This window comes from Ictidomys tridecemlineatus, chromosome X (genome assembly GCF_052094955.1).
Source record: "Ictidomys tridecemlineatus isolate mIctTri1 chromosome X, mIctTri1.hap1, whole genome shotgun sequence".
NCBI lineage: Eukaryota > Metazoa > Chordata > Mammalia > Rodentia > Sciuridae > Ictidomys > Ictidomys tridecemlineatus.
Window position 1 is genome coordinate 77,125,153 of NC_135493.1, and position 12,603 is coordinate 77,137,755.

The window sequence follows — 12,603 nt, forward strand, 5'->3', positions numbered from 1 at the left end:
AAAATTTTCTCTTATAGATCATACTTTTAAAAAATATTTATATTTTGGTTATAGTTGGACACAATACCTTTATTTTACTTATTTATTTTTATGTGGTGTTGAGGATCTAACCCAGGGCCTTGCCCATGCTAGGCAAGGGCTCTACTGCTGAGCCACACCCCAGCCCCTGGCTCATACTTTTTTATGAATATCTGGAAATCTTTGCCTTACCAAAATCAGAAGGGTTTTTTCTCCTATACTTTCCTCTAGAAATTTTATAGTTTTTTACATTTAAGTCAATGATCCATTTTACATTGTTTTTTGTATATAACTGTTAATATTTCCAAAACACACACTCTCTCTCTCTCTCTCTCTCTCTCTCTCTCTCTCTCTCTCTCTCTGAGAGAGAGAGAGAGAGATATAACAATTTTAAAAAACTTTGAGGAAGGCACAGTAGGAATTTTAATCCCTATTTCACAGATGAAAAAAATAATTAGAGAAGTGCTATGTAACATCTCAAGGTTCCACAGCTGATAAGAGGTAAAATTGTAATGAAAGTCCAGATTTCCTGATGCCCCCAGCCAGTATTTTGGGAGTCAGGCATCATGGGCTCAGGACAGGTCCCAGAAGTGAAGATTCCTGGTGGGGATTTGAGCATCCTACTTGGCACTAAGGTATGGGACACAAGTGGTAGACTAGCACTAACTTCACTCCAGTTGTACTCCTTTGGCCTACCTGGGGCTCTACAGTTGAAGAGACCCAGAAGCTGATCCAGAGCCCTACTTAGCTGACACTCATTGAATACTTTTTGATGATGATGATGATGATGATGATGAAGACTTGGAACATGTTCAGAAGAGAATTCTGAAAATACAGAGTTGGAAATTAAAGCTAAGAAGAAAAATTAAGGAACTACGATTATTTATCCTGGAAAAGAGAGGCTCAAGATGAAACTTGATAACAACCTTCAAACAAACAAATGAAAAAAGAAAATTTAGGTTTTCTTTCTGAGGGCTGAGCAAGGGGAAATGGTCTGGAAGAATCTAAGTAAAATGGCAAATTTCTTTCTCCCTGGTCAGGATTGTTATAGATACTTAGATTTTATTTTATTATTATTATACTAATAATACTAATTATTATTATCCCCAGCCCTTTTTTTATTTTTTATTTCATGACAGATCTCTCTAGGTTGCTTACAGCCTTGCTAAGTTGTTGAGGCTGGCTTCGAACCTGCTATCCTCCTGGCTCAGCCTCCTGAGCTGCTGGGATTACAGACGTGTACCACCACACCCAGCTGATACTTAGCTTTTAAAAACAGGATACTCTCACTGGGCATGGTGGTACATTCTGTAATCACAGAGATTTGGGAGATTAAGGCAAGAGGATCACAAGTTTGAGGCCAGCCTCAGTAACCTTGTAAGACCCTGCATTAAAATAAAAAGGGATAGGGGTATATCTCAGTGATAGAGTGGCCCTGAGTTTAATCCACAGTACCAAAATAAAATAAAAACAGGACTTATTATTTGAGTTGGAATCAGAGATTTGCCAAACATGGTTTCTGATGGAGGATTTTAGGATGAGGTTACATAGCCCTCTTGCACAGTGTCCTTAGAAATCTTTAGGTGGCCCCTGAATCTTCTCTATACCCTAGTACAATTCCAGAAGATTTTCGTCTTGACCTTCTCTGCTCCTTAGTCTTAGCATCTTCACAGAGTTGTCCCAATGACCAAGACAAACCTGACTATAGCTCCTAAAAGCTAACCTCCATGCTCCTTGCCCTTGAATCCAAGCAGCCCAGTACCTAATGCTACAGATCTGGCTTAGTGTCCCCCAGAAAGGCCTAAAATGTTGGCAAGTCCAAATGTGACCCCAGCATTGGAATCCCCTGTTTTATAATATCTAGCATCTGCTTGCATACCTTTCTGACCGGCAGGGACCAGCAGGCTGACAATGCAGGCCAATGCAATGACCCCCTGAACAGCCAGAGAAGAAGAACTGAGATACCAGCAGCATAACCAGGTACCACATTAAGCTACAGTGTCTTTATGCTTCTTTTCTCTGCAGCATGGGTAGGAGCCCTTGCGATGGGTATGATCTTCTTCTGTTCTCCCATTGTGAGTATATTCACTGACCGACTGGGCTGCCGAATCACAGCAACTGCGGGTGCTGCTGTTGCTTTCATTGGCCTCCATACCAGCTCCTTCACCAGGTAAGGCTAGGAGTTGCTGGCTGTTTCTCCACTGGCTTCTTTTTGGACTTCAGCTAGAGACACTCTTCTCATTGTAGGATCCTCTATGGCCCTGGCCATGTGGGACTCTCAAAGACCCTGCTCCCAGGATTCATAATCCAATGGATTCATCTAGATAGGGTCTGAAGGACACATTTGAAGGGAATATCCCCAAAGAGGACCCAAGAGTTCCAAAGAGTTGGGAGGAGCCTAAGCCTGATAGTTCATAGACCTGGGTCCAAGCCCAGTTTTTGCCACTAAATGGCTATGGAAAACTGATGGGTATCATTCTCCTGTCTGTGCCTCAATTTGTCTATCCATAACATGGGAGAATTAAACCAAATGATCTTTCCAGGATTCTCCAAGCTCTACCACTCTATTTCCTTTCAATGTACCACACATGTCATGAGCTTGCCTTTCTTCCCAGGAGTGAACTCTTGAGTAAGCCTCTAGTATTCGAGAATTCTTGAAGGGATCCAATCCTGAAAAAGCAGTCAGCTGAGCCCAAAGCTATTTAACATGTCTGGCCCTTTCCCAGATATCTCTGGCTGCCAATGGATAGATGATTTGGGGCAGATAAAGATTTATGTCTTTGACATGATAAAGATGTTTAACAGGGCTGGCGTTGTGGCTCAGTAGTAGCGCGCTTGCCTAGCAAGCGCAAGGTCCTGGGTTCAATCCTCAGCACCACATAAAAACAAATAAAGGTATTATGTACAACTACAACTAAAGATTAAAAAAAGATGTTTAACAGCATCCCTCATTGAGTTACAGACCCAGAACCCAGCAGCCCAGCTGGGTATAGGCTAACATACTAATGTTGATCAAAGGTAAATTTGAACCCTAGTCCTACTGCTCCCCACTGGCAGAACTAGGTAGTATTAATCAAGAAACAGGCTTTAAGTTCATCTGTGCTTTCTAACGAGTCCTTCAGAAGTATGTGTATAGGGGATGGGAGAATAAAGACCCTACATCATAGTTGGAGGAATATGGGGTTCCTAAAGAACTCCATTTTCTTTCTTCTAGGCACTTTAGAACTTATGGCACCTCCTCCTTCCAATCTTCCTGGGCTGATATAGGAAAATGCTGGGCTGGAGACAAGGAAGTGGCCACAGTGACATGTTTGCAATGGGGGCAGAGCTAACTTGTCAGAAACTTGCTCTCAAAGCATAAGGTTCCACTCACTGTAGAGAATGACAATTGTGTTCTGCCTCAACTGGGCTCCATGAGGGTGAGCAGCATTTCTGGCTGCTCAGCCTGCCCTCCCGCAGAGCTCAGATTTGGCTTGCAGTGATTTCTTGGCTCCATCCCATTAAATTGGGACAGAGGAGGGAAAACCATGCCCTGCCTGGAACCTGCTCAGCCCTCCCAGGACAGCAGCTTCAAACCTTTTCAAGACCCCTCTGGTGGTCAGCCTCATTTGCCCCCAGCAAGCTAGTGCCTGGTTTCTTGTGGGGAGGAGCTAGCAACTCCATTCTCAGTACTGCATAGCAGAGGCCTGTTGCTTGAGGCACAGCAGAGCAAAGTGTAAACAAATTAGCAACATATGGATCCCATTTCCTTTCCAATTCACATGAGCTCAGTCACTGGAGGGGAAGGAGCTCAGATGTGGTATTTCCTTCTGGAATTCTTCTTTAGGCACACTAGAGTAGGCGTTCTGTTCTCTAGTCCCTGACCCCTTACCCCATTTGCTCTTTCTGTAAGAACATTTCCAGAGCCAAGAAACTTTCTGGATGGCTTCACATCTAGTGGAAAAATGGTTCTACTTGTGGCTAGAGATCCAAGTCATCCTTCCTGTTGTCTCAGTCAGAGCTCTGAGTTCTTCTGGATGACATGGAACTGGGTAGAGTACAGGCAGGGCTGATGAGGCTTTGGCAAGCCCAACTCAGGAGCCTACTGTCCTGTGGCCCAGCTAGAAACAAATTCACCACACAGCACCCTAACTAAATCTCATGTTTTGCCCATACAGGCCCCTCTATGAAGGTCTAGCTTCTCTCCCTAAGATAAGTCCCATCCCAGACCAATACCATAGGGTACCTAGAATCTAATGGAGGAAGCCCCAAGGAACCTGACAGAAGAGCAATTGGCTTAGCTATGTGTAACAAGTAGAAACAGCCTGTTTGAAACCAGAACCCCTGCCCACATCCAGTGATTACAAGCAGACAGAAAGTAACAGTTATGAAAGCTATCTTGGAATCATGGGGGCTAACACCCACATCTTCTCTGCAGCATAGACTGAGTCCTTGAGTATGAAGACTGGGTCTATCTCTAGGGAAGAACTGCCTGGCCAAGAAGAGTATTGAGTAATAAAGTGGCCAGATAAGAACTCTTGCAAAATATATGGAGGCATCAAAAGGGAAACAAAACTCTCACTAGGTTGTGCCAATATTGTCTGGGGGCAGATGACCGGCCAAGCTGACCTTCCCATGGCCTTTCCCCTTCTGACACTTTGCCTTCTGTTACAGAGGCTTATGGCCACAACAGGGCCTAAGGGTTTTAAGGCAGGACCTGTCTTACTTGGCCAGGCCCACAACTTCTTTGAGGCTACACTTTCTTTCAAGCAGCCATTCTACTCTGGGAGAACTAATAAATACCATGTCCAGAAAGATAGACAGGACTCTGGAAATTAAAGGGACTCCTTACCCTGTTATCCCCATGGATATTATCCAGGACCTAGGGTCGCTGGACCTTGGGAAGAGTTGGGGAGTGGCTGTCTCTCAAATCATCAGCCATTCTCTGAAATACTAAGGTCCCTGAATGTGGAGAAAGACATTGAAGAATCCTATGGAAGTTTCAGCCTTCAAGGATTTTGGTTCCTTGCAGACCTTTGTTGTTACTTGGAATAAAGCTTTGGCCACCAGCCAAAGTGGTGTCTAGGTGAGCAGTAGTCATGACCAGTTTCATGTCATCCAGAGGAACTCAGAGCTCTGACTGAGATAACAGGAAGGATGACTTGGAGCTCTAGCCACAAGTAGAACCATTTTTCCACTGGTTGTGAAGCCATCCAGAAATGTTCTTACAGAAAGAGCAAATGGGGTAGGGCATCGGGGGCAAAACTGCTTTAAGGCACTGACTTAACTCCCTGTAGCCCCTTATATAGCCTTTGCATAGGCTGGTTATGGCTTTGTTTTGAACAACCATGTTTGCTAGGGTACTGCAATTCATGCTAGATACACAAAGACCTGTACTCAAGTCCAAGCATTATTGATCCCCAGTTACATTACCTTGGGTAAATCACCTCTCTGAGCATTTGCCTCCTCACTTGCAAAATGGGGATCAGAAGGCCCAATTCCTTTGGTGCAACCACTCTGGAAAGCAGTATGGAGATTCCTCAAAAAACTAGAAATGGAACCACCATTTGACCCAGCTATTACACTTTCAGTATATAGCCAAAGAATTTTAAAATCAGTGTACTAAAGTGATGCAGCCACATCAATGTTTATATCAGCTCAAATCACAATAGCTAAGTCATGGTGCCAACTTAAGTGCCTTCAACAGATGGATGGATAAAGAAAATGTGGTATATATACACAAAGGAGTATTACTCAGCCATAAGGAAGAATGACTTTATGACATCTGCCAGTAAGTGGATGGATTTGGAGACTATCCTGCTACGAGAAGTAAGCCAGTCCCCAAAAACCAAAGGTTGAATGTTGGGATGAGGTGAAGAATAGAAGTATAATATATTACACAAAAGGGAATAGAAGGAAGGGAGGGGGGATAGGAAAAGGAAAGACAGTGGAATTAATTTGACATAATTTTCCCATGTACATGTATGAAAACATCATAGTGAATCCCACCATCATGTACATCCATAAGAATAGGATCCTAACTAGAATAAGATATATCCCATGCTTGTATAATTGTATCAAAATGGATTCTACTGTCATGTATAATTAAAAAAAACAGTAAATTAAAAAAAGAAGGCCTAATTCCTTGCCTGCTCTGAGGGTCAATGGCAAGTGGGGCTTGGGTTAAGGGATGGAGGTCTCAAGAGGCCAAACTGGGGAGGCAGATGGTCAGGCTGCTGAGGATAGCTCTCTGTGTCTCTCCCACAGCTCCCTAAGCCTGCGCTACTTCACCTATGGAATTCTGTTTGGTTGTGGCTGTTCCTTCGCCTTTCAGCCATCCCTCGTCATCCTGGGCCACTACTTCCAACGCCGCCTGGGTCTGGCCAATGGTGTGGTGTCTGCTGGGAGTAGCATCTTCTCCATGTCCTTCCCCTTCCTCATCAAAATGCTGGGGGATAAGATCAAGCTGGCCCAAACCTTCCAGGTGCTGAGTACCTTCATGTTTGTTCTTATGCTGCTCTCACTTACCTACCGGCCCCTCCTGCCCAGCTCCCAGGACACCCCAAGCAAGAGAGGTGTCCGCACCTTGCACCAGCGCTTTCTGGCTCAGCTCAGGAAGTACTTCAACATGAGAGTGTTCCGCCAACGCACTTACCGCATCTGGGCCTTTGGGATTGCTGCTGCTGCCTTGGGCTACTTCGTTCCTTATGTACACCTGGTGAGGAAGACCTGCCCTGAACCTGCCTGGAGTCCAGAGGGTAGGGGTGGGGGATACTGAAAGGGCAAAGCTGAGACATTTGGAAAAAGAAACAGAACAGTGGTTGGAGATAACCAGAGAGGGACAGAGCACAGATCAAGGGAGCACCCCAAAGGAAAATGGGGGGAGTTCCTTATGGAAAGGTCCATACATTATGGTTTCCCTCACAGTGAAAAAAAATTAGACAAAAAAGCCTGGTTGTCAATAAAATATTAAGTAAATAAAAATAAGATGCAAAAACAATTAGACATATTTTGGGGAGATAAGCAGATTGGGATATAGGAGACTGGCCCAGATGGTCTGACAGAGTTTTCTTTTTTTTTTTAAACTATTTTTTAAAAATACTTTTTAGTTGTAGATGGACACAATACTTATTTTTATGTGGTGCTGAGGATCGAACCCAGTGCCTCACACATGTGAGGCGGGCGCTCTACCACTGAGCTACAGCCCCAGCCCCTGAGAGAGTTTTCTACGACTGTGTGGAATGCTGGTCTTTGTGGTCACATGATTTTGTTTAGAAAATAGCACATATTAGATCTAACTTCATGATGTGTAGTAACCTCTTTAAGGTAATAACAAATCCTGCATTAAAAGAACCCATTCAGCTTTGTTTACTCCAGCATTCACTAAACTTCTATGCCACAGAACTTTCAGTTGTAATCTAGTTGTTATCCTCCATAGACTGTTTCTTAAAACATGCTTTAGAAGAGTTACCTGGAAGTTGGTAGATTTTTCTCTCCTGGTGACTGGATACTGTTCCAGCTGTCAGTGTTGGGTCAGGGAATGAGGAGATTACAGAGGAACACTTGGGTTTTCTCAGTTGTAGAGGTTGTGTTGTGTCCTACCAGGGCCTAGAAGGAGCTTGGAGATACCCACCTTCCTTGGCTGTTTCTCAGAAGCCCAACATCCAGATGACTGAGAGATAAACAGCCTTTTGGGCTGTTATAAGCAGGTAGAAAGTTTATCTTGGAGCCAGGGGTACAGAGAGAGGACTACAGGAGGAGCTCTTGTCCTATTCCAGGAAAGTGAGCAGTAGAGAGTCCTGAATATGCCAACAGTCAGCTTTTCTTCCACCTTGTGTTCTGAGGGTCCTGGTGTCCTTCTTTTCAGATGAAGTATGTGGAAGAGGAGTTCTTGGAAATCAAGGAGACCTGGGTGCTCTTGGTGTGTATCGGGGCTACCTCAGGCCTTGGGCGTCTTGTGTCAGGCCATGTCAGTGACTCCATTCCTGGACTTAAAAAGATCTACTTGCAGGTGAGTGTGACCATATGTACACTGTGAGGAAGAATAGCCTGCCACAGGTTATCTCTAGGCTTTGGAATAGATTGGTAGGGTGTGCCACTGCAGTTCCCTGGGCCCTTATGTGACACAAGAAAATCAATCCAATTCTCTGAGCCTCAGTTTCCCTTGTTTTCAAGCAAAAGCAATCACCCTTGTTATGCTTCCTTTATCAAGATGGAATATGTACCCAGTAAAATCAGTGTATATGGAAACTTTTAGAACATTTTACAGGCATTTTAAAAAATTAATAATAGCTGTTCATCTGAAAACAAGAAACTGAGGCCGGAAGTTAAATGCAGACCCCAGTAAGGACTGATTTCATTGCTACCGTACATTCTCTTGGAGGACTGTAGGCAACTATAACACTCTGTATGACCCAGCATCTCTCTCCTCTAGGCCCAGGCTCAAGCCTATCATGTCTCATACTTCCAGAGCTACTTGGCATCAAGCACTGGTTCTCTTCCTCTCTCTGGTATTAGGGATTGAACCCAGAGGTGCTCTACTACTGAGTTACATCACCAACCCTGCCAGCCACCCCCCTGGCTTTTTGGTACTAGGGATTGGACCCAGGGGTGCTTTGCCACTGAACTATATCCAGAGCCCTTTTTATTTTTTATTCTGAGACAGGATCTTGCTAAGCTGCCGAGGCTGGTCTTGAACTTGTGATTCTCCTGCTTTAGCCTCCCAAGTTGCTGAGATTACAGGTGTGTGCCACTGTGCCTGCCCAAGCAATGGTTCTCAATTGCCATCCTCTCAGTGGAAATCAAAAACAAAAGGCCAGAAAAGGCCAGACCTCACTTCCCCTCTTTAGTCCTCACTGTACTAACTTATGCAATGAGATAATTCTTTGCTTTCCTATCTCACCTTACAGGTGAGGATCAAAAGAAATGCAGTATTACCAGGTTTTAATCCTTCTGACAGTGACATAGTTTCCTCATATTGTGGGCAGCAGAAACATGGATGCTCCAAAGGCTACTTTCTGTGTGCACTGGGCCCTGTTTTGATTCAAATACAGACTACTACTACTCAGGTTGTCTGTCTTTGGCTGGCTGGCAGCAATAATGTCTTCCTGATCTCTCTCATGCTTTTTGCTCCTATAGCTGGTCTTATCAGAAGGTTCCTAAGGGTGGAACCCTGTGGGAAGGGCAAAGGCAGCCCCAAGAAACAAATAGTCATGAATTATCCATCCAGAAGGTGGTTGTGTTTGGACTGAACGCCTGGGAAAGCCCTAAGGGCACTTCCAAGGGGCCCTGAAGATACTAACAGCAGGGATTTATCTGTCCCAAGTGTGTTCCTAAATACCCTCAGTTGTTTTGGATAAGGGCATGATTAATTTTTTCCTGTTGTGTTTAATTCCTGTTAGTTTGAGAGATCTGGCCAATCTTCTTTGCCAGAGCTGTAGATGCCCTTCGTGTCCAGCCAGGCTAAATTCTCATGGCACTGATGGAGAAACTGAGGGAAAGGCTTCTCAGACAGTAATGGCAGAGCTGAACTCCTGTGAAGCACTCTTCTCATATCACACCTTACCCTAGGTGACAGATGACAGAGTCAAGTTTCAGAAATAATAATTGACTTGACCAAGGTCAAACCAAGAGCCTATGATTGGGATTATGAAATTTTGAATTTCTGTGCAAATATCAGCAAGTGCTTTATCTGGGTGGCTTTCTGCATTAGGATTATGCATGCTCTTCCAGCCTCTTTCACAAGCCCCCACTCGCCATGGGTCTTCCCTGCCACTATTAGCCAAGATGCCAAAGGGTTCTGGAAATCAGAGTAATCTGGCACTGAGCCAGAGCTTTATCTTGAGGAGAGGCAGCAGCCCCTGCCTAGCCATATAGCTCACATGCTTCTCATTATAGTCTGCAGGAGAGAGATGAGGCCCCAGCAGCTTTTGCTTTCTGTTGTACAGCAGGATTTCCAAGGGACTGGGAAGCATTGCTGGATGGAGGCCAAGTTAGGCTGGAATTCAGTGTTTCTGCTAACTTTTACCACCCTCTGCTCCTGCTCCTTTTCCTTAGTCTTACTTGACCCAGTTTTACCATTTAAAATAATATAAAACAATCTTAGAACATTATAGTTGAAACATCTTCATCAACTTATAGTTCAACTCTTTCATTTTGCAAATTGAGTGTTTCAGGACAAGAGCACAAGACAATGGATAAACTGCTCCTTTCTCTTGAGTTTCTCAAGAGACTCCATCACAGGAATTTTTTTTTTTTTTGTCTCTGGGTCAGATGCAGGAGTACAGGTCTGGGAGAGAAAAGGAGGATATACAGCCTCGGGTTCTGAAAAACCACCCATTAGACCCTGTGGTTCTTACTATTTGTGAAGACAGGCATACATGCCTGGCATCTAGCCTCTGCACAGTTTGTTGGCAAGGAAATGGTGACAACCTGCAAGAGAGCCCCACATTGGGCCAGTTCTTGAGGCCTAATTCCCAGTTCCAAGAGGGATTTTTTTTTTTTTATTTCCAAACTTTGGCAAGGCCTCCTAGAGGATGTTAAGAGGCAACTAGATACAATAGGTAGCAATTAGAGCTGATTAAAATCAGTTAATGCCATCCTTTGTGTTATATAATGGTATTAATTCTTAATTACCATAATGGGCTTGGTTGATAGGTGGATCTGGTTTTATCTCATAGTTGTGTGTGAAGCTGGAGTGTCTCCTGTTCTTATTCCTAAATTCTGCCTACCTACCTCAAAACAATCTGGTCAAGTTCAAAGTTTCCCCAACAAAGAGATGTCCTCAGATGGCATTATCCTCTCAAAACCCCAACTAATCCACCTACTGTGAGCAACAATACAGAAAATCTTTTTTTCTCTTTGTAGATATGAGGATTGAACCCAGGGGCACTTACCACCCAGAAACATTCCCAGCCTTTGTTTTCTGGGTTTTTGTTTTTATTTTTTTGTTTTTTGGTAGGGGGAACCACACCCCCAGTCCCATTTTGTTTTTTTATTCAGAGACAGGGTCTTACTGAGTTGCTTAGCACCTCCATTGCTGAGGCTAGCTTTGAACTTGCAATCCTCCTATCACAGCCTCTCAAGCCTCTGGGATTACAGGCATGCGCCACAGTGCCTGCCCTCCCCCAGCCTTTATTTTTACTTTTTGAGACAGGGTCTCTCTAAATTGCTGAGGCTGGCCTCCCACTTGCAATCTTCCTGTCTCAGCCTCCTGAGTCTCTGGAATTACAGGCATGCTCACCACACCTGGCTGCAACACAAAAAATCTTTAGAGCCTTAAACAGACTTGACCTCCACTCCTCCCACAAGTTCCTGGGCAAATTGGCCTGCTTATTGACCAACTACGAACTATTGGCAAATCTTTGGGCCTCTTAAGCCCTTAGTAAACAGATCAGGTCTTAGCCTTGGCCTTGGGATAACCTGACTCTGCTGGCTGCAGAGATTGGTGGAGGGGCAGGCAGTGCTCCTTTCTCTGCCTGCACCCAAGGTCTTCAGTCAACTTCACAGACACAAGTTGCAAATGACCTTTATCAAAAGATCGGCTGTGTTTCCTGTGGCCCTTCTCTGTTGAGAGAGAAAAACCAGCCATTGCAAAGTGATTGTCTTTGTTTTGGAGTCAATTTTTTTTTCCTCATCCCAAAAGAAGGCCCAGAATAGTCAGTGCTCCTGGTCTGGATTTAAGCTTCCTAGACACCCACCTACTAGCTTAGTTTTCCTGAAAGGCCCCTTTGCTGCCTGAGGTGTTTGAGACAGGCGATCTGTCGCATATCCTAAAGCATAAGGAACCTGGGTGAACCCCCTAATGGTTTCTTTCATGTCAAGGTGTTTTCTAAAATCTACCCCCACCAAAATGGGCATTGGCTCCTTCCACATTTTAGAAAGCCATACCTTTCTTTGTATTCCCTGTCTAGTCATTGTGCAAGCCATCGTCCCTCTTCCCCTTCCTTTTCCCATACTTTACTTGAATCTGAGAATATCAATGTGATCTGATCCCAGGTCCTGATACCTGAGACACTCAGACATAGGCTCAGAAAGAAGAAACAGCATTCCCTTTATCTCAGGATCCAATGCAAAGACCAACTTCTTGAGGCCAGGGGCCATGTCCTCCCTTTCTTTAGTCCTGCTAGATTCAGTTAAGTTGGGGCTCTCACAAAGCCTTTGAACCCTTCATTGAAGAACTTAGAAGGGGCCTGAGTAACTACTTAATCCAACTGCTGTCCTTGTTGACACCCTGCTTCCCCCAACCCATTTTATAGATGGTAGAAATGAAGATCTGAAAAAGGACATGTTATGTGCTATGTGGTCTTGCCTGGTAGCACAACATGACCACAGGCCCTTGCTCCCCTAGGTCCTCTCCTTCCTGCTCCTGGGCCTGATGTCTATGATGATTCCCCTGTGCCGGGACTTCGGGGGCCTCATCGTTGTCTGCCTCTTCCTGGGCCTGTGCGATGGCTTCTTCATCACCATCATGGCCCCCATCGCATTTGAGCTGGTGGGCCCAATGCAGGCCTCACAGGCCATTGGCTACCTCCTGGGCATGATGGCCCTGCCGATGATTGCTGGGCCCCCCATTGCAGGTGAGGTTGATTTCCAGGGAGGGCATGA

General features: G+C 44.7%; 1 protein-coding gene across 1 annotated transcript in view; it reads left to right on the plus strand.

The window, feature by feature from the left end:
* Positions 1 to 12,603, plus strand: part of Slc16a2 (solute carrier family 16 member 2) — a 107,321-nt gene that overhangs the window by 90,594 nt on the left and 4,124 nt on the right. Inside the window, exons 2-5 of the mRNA XM_005337481.5 lie at positions 2,044 to 2,188; positions 6,265 to 6,715; positions 7,865 to 8,008; positions 12,347 to 12,575. Coding sequence (XP_005337538.3) covers positions 2,044 to 2,188; positions 6,265 to 6,715; positions 7,865 to 8,008; positions 12,347 to 12,575 — 969 coding nt within the window. The remainder of the gene's footprint in view (positions 1 to 2,043; positions 2,189 to 6,264; positions 6,716 to 7,864; positions 8,009 to 12,346; positions 12,576 to 12,603) is intronic.